This window comes from Saccopteryx bilineata, chromosome 4, assembly GCF_036850765.1.
Source record: "Saccopteryx bilineata isolate mSacBil1 chromosome 4, mSacBil1_pri_phased_curated, whole genome shotgun sequence".
Classification (NCBI taxonomy): Eukaryota; Metazoa; Chordata; class Mammalia; order Chiroptera; family Emballonuridae; genus Saccopteryx; species Saccopteryx bilineata.
The window spans coordinates 202,367,075-202,384,814 of record NC_089493.1 but is presented as its reverse complement, the minus strand read 5'-3'; the positions used below and the strand labels follow the sequence as shown (position 1 = coordinate 202,384,814).

The 17,740-nt window shown below is 46.1% G+C and overlaps 1 protein-coding gene across 1 annotated transcript; it reads left to right on the top strand.

Moving 5' to 3' along the window:
* Positions 1 to 5,330: 5,330 nt before the first annotated feature.
* OTP (orthopedia homeobox) lies at positions 5,331 to 13,260 on the top strand. Its single transcript, XM_066272511.1, has 3 exons — positions 5,331 to 5,367; positions 6,616 to 7,025; positions 12,730 to 13,260. Exons 1-3 carry the CDS (start codon positions 5,331 to 5,333, stop codon positions 13,258 to 13,260), a joined length of 978 nt encoding a protein of 325 aa, XP_066128608.1.
* Positions 13,261 to 17,740: the final 4,480 nt, after the last annotated feature.

Genomic DNA, 17,740 nt, shown 5'->3' with positions numbered 1-17,740 from the left:
GCCCACAAAGTGCCATCCAAATGGACTACATGGTTGTAGTTTGCACACTCAAATGTATGGGAAACGGTTTACTGCAGGAAAACAAAAAATGTTCAGCTCGTGAGGCTTTCGGGAAGGATAGGAAATCAGATTCGGAGCGAGTTTTCTACTCCGCCGAGGTTCGGGGCATACCACTACGGTTGGGGTGAGCAGGCAGTGGACACACACGGCTCACACAAGGGCGCATGCCGAGTGTACGCGTCACGCACACGCAGCCCCCGCTCCCTGCGCGGAAAAGGGAAAGAAAAGAGGCCTGGAATGTGTGCCCTTGGTTTTTCGCTCCCAGGTTGTGGAGCCGGGGTCCTGTAGGTAAGGAGTTTTTGCAGCCATGGTCTCCCGCGGCGATATTTACCGAACAGCCCTGGCTGAGAGCACCCCGGAGTCCCTGCGCTCCGGGCCCAGGGAGGCCTGGAGAGAATGCACATTTGGACTGAGCTCAGGGCTGTTTAGCTAGAGGTTAAAGGCACTCACTCAGCCCTAGAGGACTGCCGCTGGAAGAAGAGCCGAGGGGACTTTCGCGGTGACCGCGGAAGCACTCAGCCAAAACCTCTTTGGCTATGGTCTCTTTTGCTGGGAACCTTGAGAGGCTTCTTTTATGCAGAGAAGTGTGGAAGCGTCTGTCACCCCTTCCCAGAGACTTGGCTGCCCTCCCAAATCGCCTTCCTTCCACTCCACTCTCAAATTGACTCCCCCAAATTAGCCATACATTAAACAATCCCAAACTCTAGTGTGGACCACTGACACTTGTCCGGGACAGGAGTGGGGCGGTGAGGGTGAGGACTAGAAAGACGTCGGTTCTGGCAATGGAGCAAGAGATGGGCGAAAGTGATTACCATTGTTTCAAACGCGGTGAACTTGAAAGCTTCCTATTTTTCCCCTCGAGTGTTTGCCCCTCCCTTCATTCTTTTTGAAGTTCTAAGGTGGCCTGAGGAACAAGATCTGATTTGCCATTGCATTGGGTACTGCATATCTGGAAAAGTAAACAAGAGTGTTCAAGTCACTTGATTTGTTTTCTGTAAGCAAATAATACCCAAAAGCATGGCTGTAATTTACCACGAATTAAAATTGATTCTTTTCATCAGGCAAGAAAATAGGAAAATGTGAGATCGTTAATTATTGAGGGAGGCGCTGCTCATTAAAGGGAACAATGTTACAATTCAGCATTTAATAGCCGGAATGTGAATAATAACGCGCCATATTTCAGCCCACTGTCTGCAAAGAAAAGAGAGCACTTTACAAACAAGTCAAGCAGCCCAAAGTTACATTTATAAACACCTAAGGTTTCTGTGAGTGGAAAAAGCAATTAGGGTGCTGGGTACAGTACCCAATTCTTCACGAGCACTCAGTATATATATATTCTGTCTATCTCTCTGATTCTACAAAGGATTTACAATAAACACATAAATACAACGGGGGTGGGGTGGGGTGGTGGTCAGAAGTACAAACCTAATCAGTGTGTATCTACCATTAAAACACTTGCTGTCCTGATCTCCAAACCCATCCTACCCACTCATCTAGTCACACCACATTTCTACATCTTGCTCCGGACCAGGATGGCAAAGTAAGAGAAAAGACACTGATTTTGTAGTTACTGTTGCTGTTCTTCTAGTTTACATAATTAGCTATCAAGGGTTTGTTTGTTTGTTTTTTAAATATACATATATATTTAAATCTATATCTCCCAGAAAGTCAACTTTTATCAAAACTACGAAGTTCTCTGGCTTGGTCTGGGCGCTCAGCCCAGAGGGAGCGGTTTCCTTGACATTTAAGTGCTCTTTGTGCTTCGTTAAAAAGGAGAAGAGGGGAAAAGAAGAAAGAAAAAAAATTATTTCCCTGAGCATCGCCCCTTGGCAGGCTCTTGTACAAAATTCAATCTCTATTTTTTATGAGAAATAAACTGTCTCAATAAATTTTATTAGGGGCCACCAATATATTTTCTGGTAGTTCCCTTTGTTCCACTTCTACGTGTGTGTAACAATCTAAAACCTATTTATTGAGGAAAAATCACTGGATCCGTCATAGAAAATCCTTTTACTTTGCTTTGAAGTGATTTCTGAAGACATTATTGTCATTCCAAAGATTTGGGGGTCATTGCGCTAAAACCTCGCCTTGTTAGGGACTTCAGTTCCCATGATCATGTGGGAAATGCCTTAAATTATCAATAGCAATGGGCCTGACCGGCACTTTCCCGGCTGCCCTAGGAACGTGGGATGATGACGGGGAATAAAACTCTGGTAAATACATTTTAGGCCCTGCCCAGGTGGATTCAGACGTTGGACAAAACGAGCTGCCGAGAGGGAACTGGGCGCGGGGGCGAGCATTTTACATCCAGACTATTGTCGTTTTCCTCGCCACGCCTGCTGGCGGCCGGTTGCCGTTCCCAACTCCAGCTCCAGTTTGTGCCCTCCCCACCTCGACGCCCCCACACCTCCCTCCTTACTCCCTCCTACTCTCAGATTTCCTTTTTTCCCCTTTTCCTTTATTTCCCCCTCTCCCCTCTATGCTTATGCTCTGAAGTCTTGGAAGAAATGATTTAGTTTGTTTATACTGCTATAAAAATCAAGACCAATAGAAAAGTCATAAAATGAAGCGGGCTATCAATCACGCCGCAACATTGTTATTCAGCGGTTACTAACAGAGATGGATAATCCTTTGATTTCGTCCCATTGTTATTACTCTGATGTGTCTTCACATTAACTATTACACATTTATTTATCGACCTGAAACATACAACAGAACAATATACGAGCTGTGCGTATGGGAGAACGCTGCACAGCGGTGGTGGTTCTGGGGGTGGCTGTGGGATGAGGACACGAGAGATTTTGTGTACATTAGTGTGGACTGGGGCCCCGCGCCCTTCTCCTCTTCCCTGATCTTGGCCTCTCTTTCCCTCCAGAGAGAGTGAGAAACGTCCGCAGACCTGCTTGTTTGGAGAAGCGGGTGCCTCTGTCAGGGCCTCTGTCTCTTCCCCTGTCTCTTCTGCACCTCTGCCCCTGCGTCTGGTCTTAAATATCCCGCAAGCCCCACCAGGTTTGCACAAACCCCGTAGAGTCCCCGGGAACGTGCAGCCAGGTGCGCACTGAAAATCCACGTCCAGGGTGCTCACCGCCCTATCCCGGGCCTCTATCCCACCTCCTGCCGCGCGCACTTAGCTCTGTAGCGTGTAGATTTGGGGCTTTGTTTGGGAAGGGGAAGCTTTATTCCAGGAACACTAACTTATTTTAGGTCGAGATATTTTCCTCCCAAGCAAACTCTTTTTCAAAAGTACATTAAGGAGCTTGCCGATCATCCGTGTGGCTCCCAAACACGCCGCCGCCTCTTGGACTCCGCCAAGCTGGAGCTCCCGGTTCCGGCGCTCCAGTCCCACAGAGGCCATGTTGACAGCAACTGCGGTGGCTACTGAACCTCGGCCAGGCCCGGAGCTTCGCGGGAAACGATCCCCTCTCCTCCGCTCGGAAGGAGCCCCTGTAGCTGATGCCGGCATTCACACGTGTGTGTTCATGTGCGCGCGCGCGCACGTGTGCTTGGAAGGAGGGGAATGGGCTACAGTAGAGAAGGAGGAGAAAGAAGCAAAACTGGCCCAGACTTCTCATTGCTGCCTCCTTTGTCTCCTTCCTCAGTCCCTGTCACAGGCACAACTAAGGGCGCACGCGTACACACACACACACACACACACACGCTCACACAGTTCCTCTGGCATCTGCTCTTAGGCAGCATTTCCAATGTTTTGTGTAAGTCAACTGGACAGAGAACCAAAAAAAAAAAAAAAAAAAAGCCAGTTGCTCGGTATTATTTAAAACAGACTTCATAGGGCCACCTTTTGTGGAAGCTTTATTTGCACTAAATGAATAATCTTAATTGCATCACTCTCGAATTAAAAATCAATGTTAATCAAGTTGAGAGTAGTAAATATCAGTTTTCATTGTGCCTGGGTAGAGGGCATTTTTATTGTGTTGCAAATAAAAATACAAGTCAAATAACTTTAAAAGGGCATTATGTTCTGCTACAAATACAATTGAAACGGATTGTTTAGGAGCAGATCAAAAATGGTACAGAATTTTGCACTTAATTTCCTCAGTTATCATTTACAATAAGAACCTCTGGGCTTGACAGCCAAGTCTAAACAGTAGTAAATTAGTACAAATTTATACTGATTTTACTCTAATAATCGTAATAAAAGCTTATAGATTTGGCACTAATTACATAAATGCCTAATGATCTTGAAAATTACTCTGGTTAGAAATATATTACTAATCTAAACTTTGTTGTTGGCTGGCTCTGAAAAATCAGAACATTAGAAATGGTTCGCTTCACTTGTGCAAAGCACTTTAAATTGTTTAAGTAGTTTAACATATTCAAGAGGAAAATAAAGAGTATTTAACTTTATTTACAGCCTTAAGTAGAGTTGAGATCCGATCAGAATCTAGAAACTTTGACCAAAAGAGCGAGTTGTGGGCAAGGGTGTAAGCGCGCGCTGGGCAGTGAGAGGGCCGAGCAGGAAGTGTGTATAGTGCATTAGTCCACACTTCGCGCAGGCCCTGGAAGCTCCCGGGAGGTCGACTCCTTTTTTGCGCTCTAGGCCTGCTGAGGGGCTGGAACTCGGTAGGCCCGGGGTCTCAACCTAGGCGTCTGAACCCAGGCCCAGGCCTGCTGGGTGGTAGCGAAGTCTAAGCGCGGTCTAGAGGCATCGGTGTACCCTTGTGCTCCGCATTGGCAGGCCCGCGCGGCCCGAGGCCGACCAGTGTCACCCAGAGCGCGCAGGCGAGGGAGAATCTTGGGTCACTCGGGGGTCATGCCCTGCTCTGTCTCTGGGAAGATTCTAGCTCAAGGAGACAGAGCTACCTACGCCTTTGGAGCAAGCAGAGTGGGACAAGGAGAAGGAAAGGTGTTCCTAGAGAAAATCGCCAGGAAGTACGAATGGAAGCGGCCGCCGCGGCTTTAGCTGCTGCTCGGGGCTGGAGCCTCCAAGGCTGCCACGGCCGCCTCCTCCGGGCGGGCGGGCGGAGCGGGGGACTCTCCGGGCGCTGACATTTGCAGGCTGCCCTCCTGATTGGTCCCCTCGCCAAGCTGCTCACGGGTTCATTCAACTGTTAAGCACCTCCCCGTCTCTCTAAAGAACATTATAATGCAAGAAGCCCCCTTTTTAACCACAAACCGAATTTTCTTTCATTTAGGTGATCTATATATATATATATATCTATATCGTATAGCTTATAGCTTATATCTATTTTAAATAACTTAAAGCCGCTAAAATTTGGGGGGGAACAGCTTTCGCCCTGGAGCGGTGCGCGATGCTGTCTCACGCCGACCTCCTGGACGCCAGGCTAGGTGAGTGCGCGCCTCTCGCCGGGGCAGGAAACTGTCAATTTGTTCCTTATTTTTCCTTAATGCGCCCTAAATGGACTAATTTCTTTAAAAGTAATTGTGCTGCATTAAAGTTTAATTTGATTTAACATCGTCTTTTTTTAAAAAATCTATGGAATATGTAGATCGGAAAAAGGAGTTGAGAAATGTTATTTTGTTTTTCCAATTTTTTTTCTCTTCCCCCTCCCTCTTATCATTATTATTATTTCTTGAACGGCGATCTAACCCGTGATAATTTGTTTGGATGGGTTTCTCTCTCTCTCTCTCTTTCCCTCTTGTTTGCTTCGATTTGGGATTTCTTTCTCCTCTTTTCTCTCTCTTTTTCTCTCCCGCTACCTTTTTCTCTCCTCGTCTAAGTGTGGTTGAATTTGTCAAAAATCTGGCATGAAGGAAAAAACTGCAATTGACTCAGATTTACTAAGTGTGCTCATTGAGAAAAGAGAGAAGCCAAAGTCATCCTCACAGGCATGGTTGCCTGCAGAAGTCTCGGCAATGCCAACGGCTGAGAGGAACGTGCCTTCTATTTCTCCGGAAAGAAGTTGAATTCCCTCAAGTTTGATTCACTGCTATGTCTATAGAATTTACTTGACTTTCTTTAATGCTGTCTGGGTTTCCGGTTTGGGAATCTTTGGTGATGGATGAGACTCCATTTTCCAAACACTTTCTATGATTTGAGGGAGAGGCGGAGCTGATCTGGGTTGATTTCGGGGGGTGGAAGGCTTGAAGACTTACTCATCCTTCGAAAGTGAGAGGGGACCGGCTCAGGGCCGGAGGTAGAGTTCGTCAAGCTGCCTAAGCGCACGCAGGTGGGGCAGCAATCTGGGAATCATTTAGTTTTCTTTCTTTTCTTTTCCTCCCCCTTTCCCCTCTCAGATAGCTCTCGGGTTCCTGAGGCGCCAGGGTGTGGTTCCCGAAAGGGACTTGGAGGCACGTTTCATTGCCGGGGCTGGGAGCGTTCCACTGTGGGAGCGAGGAGAGCGTGTGCCGCTTTCGGAAGCCCGCTAGGAAAGAGGGGGAAGGGCCGGGCCCGGCATTCCAGCCGGGCTGTCCACGTTCTGGGGAGCCCAGCCGAGCATCTCGGGAGTCTCCTCCGTAGGGCGAGAGTGGGCGCGGAGGGAGCGGAGGATGGGGCTGCGAGAGGCCCGCGCCGGAAGACTCGGCCCTCCCGGCACCGCTGGGAAGGTAGTGACCGCCATCTCCTTGCCTCCGCAGGTATGAAAGATGCCGCCGAGCTTCTGGGCCACCGGGAGGCAGTGAAGTGCAGGCTGGGCGTGGCGGGCTCCGACCCCGGGGGTCACCCGGGAGACCTAGCGCCCAGCTCCGACCCAGTCGAGGGGGCCACTCTGCTACCTGGGGAGGACATCGCCGCTGTGGGCTCCACGCAGGTCTCCCTGGCGGTGAGCGCGAAGGACCCGGACAAACAGCCGGGGCCCCAAGGCGGCCCCAACCCCAGCCAAGCCGGCCAGCAGCAGGGCCAACAGAAGCAGAAGCGACACCGGACCCGCTTCACCCCCGCGCAGCTCAACGAATTGGAGAGGAGTTTCGCCAAGACTCACTACCCCGACATCTTCATGCGCGAGGAGCTGGCGCTGCGTATCGGGCTGACCGAGTCCCGAGTGCAGGTACGCCGGGCGTGCGCGCCGGGGCAGAGACCGGGCGTGGGCGGGAAGGTTCGGGCGAAGGGAGCGCGGTCTCTCCTTCCTCTGCCAGGACACTGGGCTTCGCTTCGGAAGCCTATTGCGTTCTGGGTCGTTTCAGTTCCTCTGCCCGGAAACTGGCGGATTGCCACCTCTCACCCTCATGGACAGGCAGGTCCTCAATTTCTCACCAGTATAACCACATTCCGCAGAAACTACTCAAAAAAGAAGCGGGCATTATTCGACTGCTAGGTCGCCTCCTCCCTCCCGGGCAGGAAGCCTCCGAGCGTCTCCCAGGCGGCGAAGCCGAGCGCGCACTTCCACTCCAGCTTGCGTTATCGACAAATATTTCATTACCCGATAGTGAGTTTTTGTTGTGTCTGGATAAATGGGGGGATGCAACAATTATACAGAAAATATGAAAAGGGAAAAATAAGGCATAATGGGGCGCCTTTTAAAAGAGATCCATACCTGGATTTCACGGCTTTATTCTCCTGAATATCACCGTCCACCGCTCTCAGGCAAACAAGCACCCTTAGCTTTGATGTTTTCAAAAGATTTGAACTCTGGTGGTCAACCAATGTTTTGGGGGTGGCTGCAGAGATTTCCCACAGCCTATAAGCCTTGATTTACCCCTAAGGAAATTGGGGGAAAAAACGAAGGCTTTCTGTGTTGAATATCCAATATGAAGACAGGACATTTAAAGAAGGAAAGATCGACAGATAGTAGACAAAATCCTTACTGACCTCTTGTTCTCCTCCAACCATCCTCCAGCTTGTAAATTATACATAACAGAAAATCACACCCACAACTTTTCTGAACAGTGGTAAATAAAAGCATAAGCCTGATGAATCGCATTTCCCTCTGCTTTTTCAAAGAATGAAAATAATGTATCAAATACTTCATGAGCAGGTGCTGAAGGCGTAATTCCAAGACGAGCACTTAATCAGGAGCTATCCAGGGTGCTAAAAAAATCGTTCTTTCCTGTCTCGGACATCCTATTTTCTGTCTATTAATCCTGGGCGTCCCAACTTCAGCTCTAGATTATTTTACAAATTAAGTTTAAAGACCTCAGTTACTTTACTTGATATAAAAATAGACAATGGTGTTCATAATAACAGTGTTAAGTGTTTCTCTCTTGGGTTTTAAAGATAGTCTAACCTGGAAAAGTTGTGTGTACTTCTGTTTTAAATAGTCAGTAAATGAATGCCATTGGTTGCTTAAAGTGGTCAAACTAATAAAGTCATACATAGATGAACATTTTTACTCAATATAAGTCTGGGTGGTTTTCTTAGTGAACTCTGGGAGCCTTGAACAATGAGCCATTGATGTGAGTACCAAAAGAATGTTAATTGCATTGAACAGATATATATTACTAATTCTCTTTAATTTCTTTTACCTTACATCTGTTTTTGAATCTGAAGTTGAGTTCAAACCTTAAAAGAAATCTACAATTTCAAAAAGTATATATACAATTTCAATACTTTCATTACCGCTAATGATAACATTGGCTTGTTAAAATCTTGTAGGTTCAAATTTCATAAATTTGCTTTTTGTCCCTCAAGAGAAATACTATCTAATAATTTTTGTTTTTTTAAAGAGTAAAATCCTGCTGTTTAACCTAAGCATAGTGATAATTAGTTTAAATTAAAATAAAACTTAAAATCACAAATAAAATATAATTGGACAACTGACTTTATGAAAAAAGAAAACAAGGTCTATTAAACTTTATTAGATTTTTCAAAGGTTAATGGCAGTGAATCTTTTAATAGGAAAAGTTGTAAATGAAATAAAATACAAACTATGTAATAGAAACAGCTATTTCCAAAAAGTACACAAAAGAATAATCAAGAAGAAAGAGACAAAGTACTTTAATTGTTCTAGCGTAATGTTCAACCAAAGAGATAATAGCTTGAGGCTGCTGTTAGGAACAATATAATAGAATGGCAATTTCAATATTTTTTAAAATAATGTTCCATAATTTAAAAAGTAATTAGATCAACATAACCTTTTTAATTAACATTTCAAAATGATTAACATTATGTAATATAATGTAAAAATAATTTATGGAAATATATTTACTTCACAATTCATTGTACCATTGCTCCTTGACCAAATTCAAATTAAATAGTAATTGGTTTATGTTCTTATATGATGAGTACTTCATACTTTTCTTTATAGTTAACAGATTGCCACACATTCTTACGTGGGCCACTGCACTGATTAAAAATGATCTAAACATTTAGTTTATTGCAATTGTATGTTTTTAGGGATGCTTTCTGGTTCTAGACGAAATGATCCAACATATTTATTTTTATCTATATCTGGTATATATCATACTTTTAAGTATTTATTAAAGTACCTCTACTTACATGGAGTCCAATTCCATGTCTGATATTGCTCCCCTTTTCTGGCTAGTATAATAAAACCATTCCTTTTATAGTGTGCCATTATTAGAAACCAATTTCAGAATTATTTATAACCTGGAATGGCTTATTAAGCAGCAATGCGAGAATCATGCAAATTATGCGATCAAATGCAATATAATAAGCATAATCATTAGTCTCTAGCACGGATTAATTAACTTTCAATATTTTATTTACATAAAAACCATATCAGTGAAATAACTTCTGCACAGTCAGGCTTGCCTTTCAATATTTTATAGGAACAAAAATAATGTGCTGTAATTCCATTGACCGTGTCCCCTAGAATGGCCCTGTCACCTGCCACATCTTAATAGGAGGACAAGCTGAGAGTATTTTCTAGTTTTCTAATGGAATGAGAAATTGCATTTTCTTCCTCTCCCAGTACTATTAAAGTGTAATGAATTCGGCCCAGAGTTCACGGCTGGCTGATCGAAATGAACCTGAGATCTAGGCTTTAATACAGCTCCCCAGATTTCCTCCGAAATCTTCACATTAATCATTTGCTGGATTCCAATGAGATCTTCATAAAGCGTTTGCTTGGGGTGGGTGGGGGAGTAATATTCTCTTTTCCTCTCTTTCTTTCTATATTTCTGAGCCATTTATAAGTGGAGAATTAAACGGGTTATATATTTTAAAATACATTTACAGTATGTCTATATTACTGTAACAGCAGATATCACAAAAGTGGATTTTTAAATTCCAACCTCCATTAGATTCTCACTGTTGTATTAAGCATTTTCTAAGAAGAGCTGCATTTCAAACTGAGTACAAAGTTGGCCTGTGGCTGTGGTTAATATATTTCCTGGAGTTGTCATCTGTGCATTCTCAAAATCTCCCTTAGGTTTTGCCTGCATTTTAATCCGTCATGCTCTAGTTTTCAAGTGCAGACAGTCACATTTTAAAAACATATGCATCATAACTTGGAACGGAGGTGCCCAGACCCCATGAAAAACTTTTTCCCAACCCCAGTAAACCGTGAAACATAAAAAATTCTGTAGCCATCATTTGACTACTAGCCCTCAAACATAATTGAGCACGATTTTTCGATTATTCCTACAATATTTAGTTCTTTAACAGCTGTTCTTTTCCGCCCGTACCTGAGATTCAGAAACGTTGCTGGCGGGTGTGTTTTCTACTGAAATTTTCTCAGCCTCCCCCTCTTCCGCTTCTCTCGCTACTCGCCTACACAAGTCCGACAGCCTCCTCTGCTGTCGGCCCCAGACATTCAAACTTTTGGGGATTCAGTGATACTTGCAAGATGTTAGAAACCAGTCTTTAATTTACAGACAACTTTCAAAATATATACGGGTGAAGAGTGTGAGATGGGACTGTTTGGACACAAACACGGTCCGGGTCTAGGGCTCCGTTCTGATTACCTCCTTCCAATCTCGCTTTGGATATATAGTAATACAAAGCGACCTGGGACCACAGGTCTCCTCGCTGTGAGGTCCTGGGTTCCAGCGGGTTACCCTCCGCCGAGGGCCTTTAACAGCTCAATCCGCCACGGACTGCATGGAGCCTAGCCACCACCCCGGCCCCACCGCCTCATCACCCCGCTGCACCTCCAGCTCACGGGGCTTTAGCATGCAAGGCACCCGTGGTCTTTACCCAGCGGACACTGGTGTAAACAGAAACGTAGGAACTGGGGTAGAAACCAGAGAAATACAAAATGGTGGGCGATGGCGCGGATATGGTAGAACAGGCCACCGCCTGCAAAAAAGGCGGGCGTAATACTAAGATTACAAAATGCAGTTCACATTGGTAAATGGAGAATGTGTCTCCACTTGATGATGTTAACATACCGTTGTACATAGCTGCCTTACAGAGAAGGTCAGGTAAGTCAGTAGTCATGATACATTAGCTTTGGGGGGGGGGGGGGGGGAGGGGGAACTCCACTAAAGAGTTTGGATTAGCGGATGAATAACCTTTTGGCCACAAATATGGTGGTCACATTGTGATGGCCAAATTCTAAGATGAAACTCAATCAGTATCTGAGTTGTGTCCCACATCATTTATATTTATGCACAGTAGACATCCAACTGACTAGATATTTGACTGCAAGCCTGCCAAGTAGGCATGTTGGCTATTTTTTTTTAAAAGATCAAATTAAGATATGGGAGAAGAGAGGCTATCTTGGCCAGGGAGTTTACTTGATAGCTGTCAGGAAGAACAGCTCCATTCTCGGTGGTAGTAAATTTGACCTCCATAGGCAAATTTGTCTGTTAAGGTCTGAAATTCCAAGGTCACTTTTAAGAAAGAACAAGTAGGAGGCTTATTTTCATTTGGAGTTTATTTTATCAAACACATCTCCTTTAAGAAGACATATGGATTTGTGTAGCAACATTAAATTTGACTCGTAACTAGTGTGAGCTTTAAACTTGAATTTTAATTTGTAGTGGTCAGAAAAATTGTAGTGGTCAGAAAAATTGCTTTTGGTTTATAGGTGAAAGTGGGGGTGTTTGAGGGAATTGGAGACCTTGTTATTTGGAGTCCTCAGTAAGTTCCTGAAAAGAATAGATTTGAAGGCCCTGGAACTCAGGGCCCTGGCAGCAGGTTCTAGAACACCTGCACAGCCCAGATAAAGATGCCTTTGAGGGAGTTGTGACCGAGGCACGGAAACCCGTGGCAGTAATACCTTTTGCTATAAATCAGAAAGTCATGGTGGTGACCCAACAACATCGTAGCTCATTGGCAATCGCTTTCTCACACGAATCACACTGCTCTGTCATTAGTGGTGTCAGGAGTTTTCCTTTATCTTTTGATTTTGAAACTGGCTATGTCATGCATGGCCCTTCATCAATTTCCAAATTTCCAGTATTTCTGAAAATTCTATAACCCATCAATGTTATAAGGCACGCTATTAAGCCACATGGGTATACATGTTTATCTTCATTTGTACACCTGTGGATCCGCCTTGACATGCCTGCCTGCAGACCTGTGCATCTAAGCCGAGTGCGCCAGCATGCAGGGGCGTGGCGAACACTGCACTCCAGGGTATGTTTGCACTGTGGGTAAGCGCCCCGGAGCTCGATCATTTAGAATTAAGGAAGTGGGTACTTAGTGGGTGCAAGGGAACCAGTTGATTGGAGCTGTTGGAGAACCAGGGTGTCTGGCTGCGTGTGGGGGCCTGTCGGACTTATGGCACTTGTTCCACCTGGGGCTGAGTGGGTTTATTTGATGAGGGTTCTGCGGCTCAAGTCCCCGTCCCTCGTGGCCGCCGGCTCCCTAACTGTACTCTCTGTCTCCCTCCCTGCCCACTCTAGGTCTGGTTTCAGAACCGGCGCGCTAAGTGGAAGAAACGCAAGAAGACCACCAATGTTTTCCGCGCACCCGGAACGCTGCTGCCCACGCCAGGCCTGCCTCAGTTTCCCTCAGCCGCCGCCGCCGCCGCTGCAGCCATGGGTGATAGCCTCTGCTCTTTCCACGCCAACGACACCCGCTGGGCGGCGGCCGCCATGCCGGGCGTGTCGCAGCTGCCGCTGCCGCCCGCGCTGGGCAGGCAGCAAGCCATGGCGCAGTCGCTGTCCCAGTGCAGCCTGGCGGCGGGGCCGCCGCCCAACTCCATGGGCCTGTCTAACAGTCTGGCGGGCTCCAACGGCGCGGGGCTGCAGTCACACCTCTACCAGCCCGCCTTCCCCGGCATGGTGCCCGCTTCGCTCCCCGGCCCCAGCAACGTCTCCGGCTCGCCCCAGCTCTGCAGCTCCCCGGACAGCAGCGACGTGTGGCGGGGCACGAGCATCGCCTCCCTTCGCCGTAAGGCGCTAGAGCACACAGTTTCCATGAGCTTCACCTAATGCAGCGGCGCCCGGGCCGCTCCGCCCCCCGGCGCCGCTTCCAGTGCCGCCCCGAGGCCCGCTCGCTGACCGCGCGCGTCCGGGGCCCGCTCGCTGACCCGGCCCCCACCCGCGTGCCCTGCCCGGCCCTGCCCTGGCCCGGCCCCGGCCCCGGCCTCCGCCACGGGTCGTTTTGTCCTTTCCTCTCCCCTCCACTCGTCTGGGCTCACCCCAAGCCCCAGCGCACGAGGTCTCCCCTCCGCCTGATTCCACTTGCCCCTGCCCCTTCTTCCCCTTCCGCCCCCGCCGGCCACTCTCACCTTGTCAGCAGTTCTCCTCTCAGCCCCATCCTGTGCGCCTCCCCTCGCCTTTCCCGTGCCCTGGCCTCCCGGCTCGCACTAGCTGTGCTCACGCCCTGCCCGTCCTGCTGTCTGGCGGCGCCCCCCCCCACACACTGTCCAGGCGACGGCTACGACCCCTCGCCCGCCGCCGTCCCCAGTCCCTTCTTTCCCTACGCCACGTGTCCCTCCTCCCGCGCCCTGCAAAAAGCATCCTTCCCGCCATTTTACTTCACAGGGAGTCGACTCAGGATCTGAAATCAGACACCAATGGACTGGTTAGTGGGCAGAAACACACACACTCGCACTCTCGCTCACTCTCTGACACTGCACGCGCGCGCGCGCGCACACACGCAGTGCACCTAAGTCACACACGGACGTGTTCAAGGGACAGCACAATGTTAGGGATTTTTGTCTCAGAGGAGGACAAGCATCGGCTACCATCACTTCATCCGAGGGCCCAAATGATACAATTTGATTCATCCTTGTATTTTTAATCCAATTCCTCTTTGTTTACTCTTCCACCATCTTATCCTTCCCCATCCACCCAGTCACCTCCCTGCAACCCTCTACTGGCTTGCAAAAAAGAAAAAAAAAAAAGAAAAAAAAAGCTTTTATTTTATCTTATTTTTATTTTCTTAAGCATAACTGTGTGAGGGTATCGAAGGGAAAGCCGCTCAGGAGGAACGCGCCAGTGGTCTGTGTGGCTGGAGCAGACTAAGGCAGTCATGTGGTGAAGAGGGTTCTTATCCATTTTGATGTCTTTATAAGAAGTAATAAACACGTAAGAAAAATTTCCTTTTGTAAAAGCAAAAGCCACATCTCTTTTCTGGATATTTCCGGACTGGGGTTTGTTTGCTTTTCCGTTTCTTCTCGCTGCTCTGTGCCCTTGGTTGTTCTGTGGTCGTCCGTCGTCCCTCGTGTCCCTGGGCTACAGCTCTGGCCTCTGCCAGCCGCCCGCGGGGCACTCAGACATCTACAACCCTGCAACTCTGTACAGAAAAAATCAGCTCTTTCTGCATGTGCTGGTCAAATCCAAACCCAGAGAACATGAAGCGCTTTTGAAGAATGAACAAACATGTGAAATAGGATGTTTTGTGTAGATAAAGCATTCTTGTTACATACTGGTCAATTTGTGATATGTTTTAACTTATTGTCTGTGCTTATTTATGGAATTTGGTTTTCTTAATAAATGTTTGAGCTAATATAAAGCATACTGACTTTTCTGGACAAGTTTATATCAAGTTAAATGTAAATGGATAAAATAAAATCATTTTCAGTATGTGATATGGAGAATGATGGGTTTTGCTGTGACTTTGAATGGGGGAACCGGAAGAGAGCTTGTTCTGAAGGTTCTCAAATCGCGCTCAGTTTGCAGGATCCCGGCGCCTGGGCCGCGTCAGCTCTTCAGCGGGCTTGGGTTCAGTTTCCGGGCTGCACAGGAGCCCCCGCCGCGCGCCCGCGCAGCGTCGGGACGGGCGCGGCCCAGCCCGCGGAAGACGGGCAGGCAGCGCCACGAGCGCCGCCAGCGAGCGCGGGGCCTCCCGAGGCTTTGGGCCAGCCCCGGACCTCCGAGCCCGGGAGGGACCTGGAGGCGCAGCTGCGGGCGCTAATCGCGGGCTCAGGAGTTGATAAGCTTCTGAGGTGAACGAGGTCCTTCGACAGAGTAATGGAGGGAGCCCCTTGCCCGGCTGCGTGCTAGCGATGGAAAGGCTGCGGGCCTCTGGAGGACCGTCCCGGAGGGAGCGGGGACTTGCTCCCTGCCCTCGGGCGTTGCCCGGAGCTGCGTCTGGGCCCCGGCGGGCGGAGGACGGAGGGCCTGGGGCTCTTTCCTCTCCTAGAGAACCGGGTAGATCCAGGCTCGGCTTCAGATTCCCGTCTCCTCCCAACGGAGGACAGGGGACACGTCGCAAGAAGCGTGCCCAGAACGACCAGGCGGCGGGCCTGTGCCTCTCCCGCTTTCCCTCCGCGCGGCTCCCCTGGTTGTTTCAGGGTCCGCACGTGGTTCGAACTGACTTGGAATTTAGGCACTTAGAATTTAGGCACGTGCTTAGATGACTTCCCCAACTAGGCTTGAAAATTGCTGTCGTCTGTAGTTTGAGGGGGAAGGTTGTAGGATATTTTCTTTCTTTTTGAATAACAGTTGACATTTAAACAATGACATTTCAGTAATATGACAACACATTCGTTTCAGGTGTACAACATAGCGATTAGATATTTATATAACTTACAAGTGGTCACCCCAGAAGTCTAGTATGTGGATATGTTTTAAACTTGAAGGTCAATGAAACTTGGAGGTCAATGAAACTTGGAAGCACAGGCTTCTTTTGGAAGACTAACTAAAATCAATCTTGTGGTTTGAAATTAAATGGTCATTATAGGCTTTGAGAGTGCACCCTTTCCCATGGGCAGATTTCTGATTTGGTTGCCACAGGGTGTAAACCCTAAAACACCCTTCTCTTAGAATACAGTTTTATACTGTTGGGCTACATGTGAATCTTAGGAGCTGTTGTAATTGTTACTCCACTAAGAGAACACAATGGAATCTTCTCAAAGGTGAGGACAAAAGTCACGATTTTCTGTGATAAATAAAAATAATATATTCATGTTACTTAGGAGTTTTAATTACAGATAAAATTTAGTTGGTGGATTTCAACTCTATGTTTTCTAAAGGGTATTTTTGATATAGCGTTGAAATATTAGGGAAATAAGAACAGGCACACTTGGGATTTCGTATAAAAATGGAACATTTCTGTATTTTAGAACTCACCCTAGAATTTAGCAGCATAATCAAATTTCTAAAATATCTGCAGGTTAAAGAAAATGTTTTTTTCTTGTTCTTACATTTTCTCACATTCTTCCTTTTCTTAGGCTAGTACTCTTTTTTTTTAAATTGAAATCATGGATACTGTAATCTCAAGTCACATTTAAGAGATCAGTACAAATTACTGATTGCTTCACCAGTGAGCATGGAAGGTTGTTTACAAGGATGCTAATTTTACAGATTTTTTATGCTGCTATAAAGCATAACCTTATGATGTAGAATGTAATAAAGGATGCTAAATGGAATCTTTAAAAATTGTATTTCTCAAAGCCAAGGGAAATGGAATCTTTCATTTGAAAAAAAAAATAAGCCAACTTAGAACATGGATGAGAAGTTACAAATCAAGTGAAGTGATTAGATGCTTTCAAAGATACTTATATTTCATAATGTATTGGTTATTCATCAACATTATAACAAAAGAGTACAGAGCTTTTCACTTGATCTGATTCTGGAATAATATTTGTTTCTATGGCAATAGATTTTTGTATTAAGAATGCTGAACATTTTAATATCATGTATACTATAAGCATAAGAGAAGGCAACCTGGCCTGAATTGTTCAAGTTGACAGTTTGCCAGTGATAAATAGCAGAGAATGAGAATCTCAGTCACAAGCCTGAACAATTTCTTGTTTCAGGTACAAGAAACATAACAACAGAATAATGCTTCATATTATTTGTTACTCCTTATCAGCAGCAATTCTGACTCAAAACTGTTAGTTATAGTAATGAGTAATTACATTCAATGAGGGAATAAATACAGTAATAATTTGGCATACTAGAACACAAGGTACAACATGATAGATGTCCTACCTCTAATGAATTGTACTTACTGCTGAGCAGCCTGTTTGGCATTGAATACTGTCACCAGTGCTAACTAGAAGAAGTCAAAGTCTATTATGATATAACTATATAATTGATTTATTTGAATACACATATTCATCCTTGTATTTTTATTTTCTCCTCAATATTGGTACTAAATCTCATGCATGGCATTAAGTGATGGCATAGTAATGACACTGCACTTAGTTTACCTTTGTTGATGGTAGAAAAAATAAGATATAGGAATTCAGTGTGCTAAAGATGGCGTTAGGTATTAAATACAAAATAGGACACAGAGCAACTTGAGTAAATCCAATAGATATGACTGGAGTACACAGAAGAAATTCTAACTTTGGGGCAATTTATGTTTGAAGACCTCAGTGACTGCTTCCCCTGAAAATGAAAATGTTTTTAATTTGTGTTATATAGTTTACATTTTAATTTCTGGGATAAAGAAGAAACTTAGCTCACAAAGGTGTCTTCTAGTAATGGCAGTAGTTAACCTGTCTGTTGAAAGAAT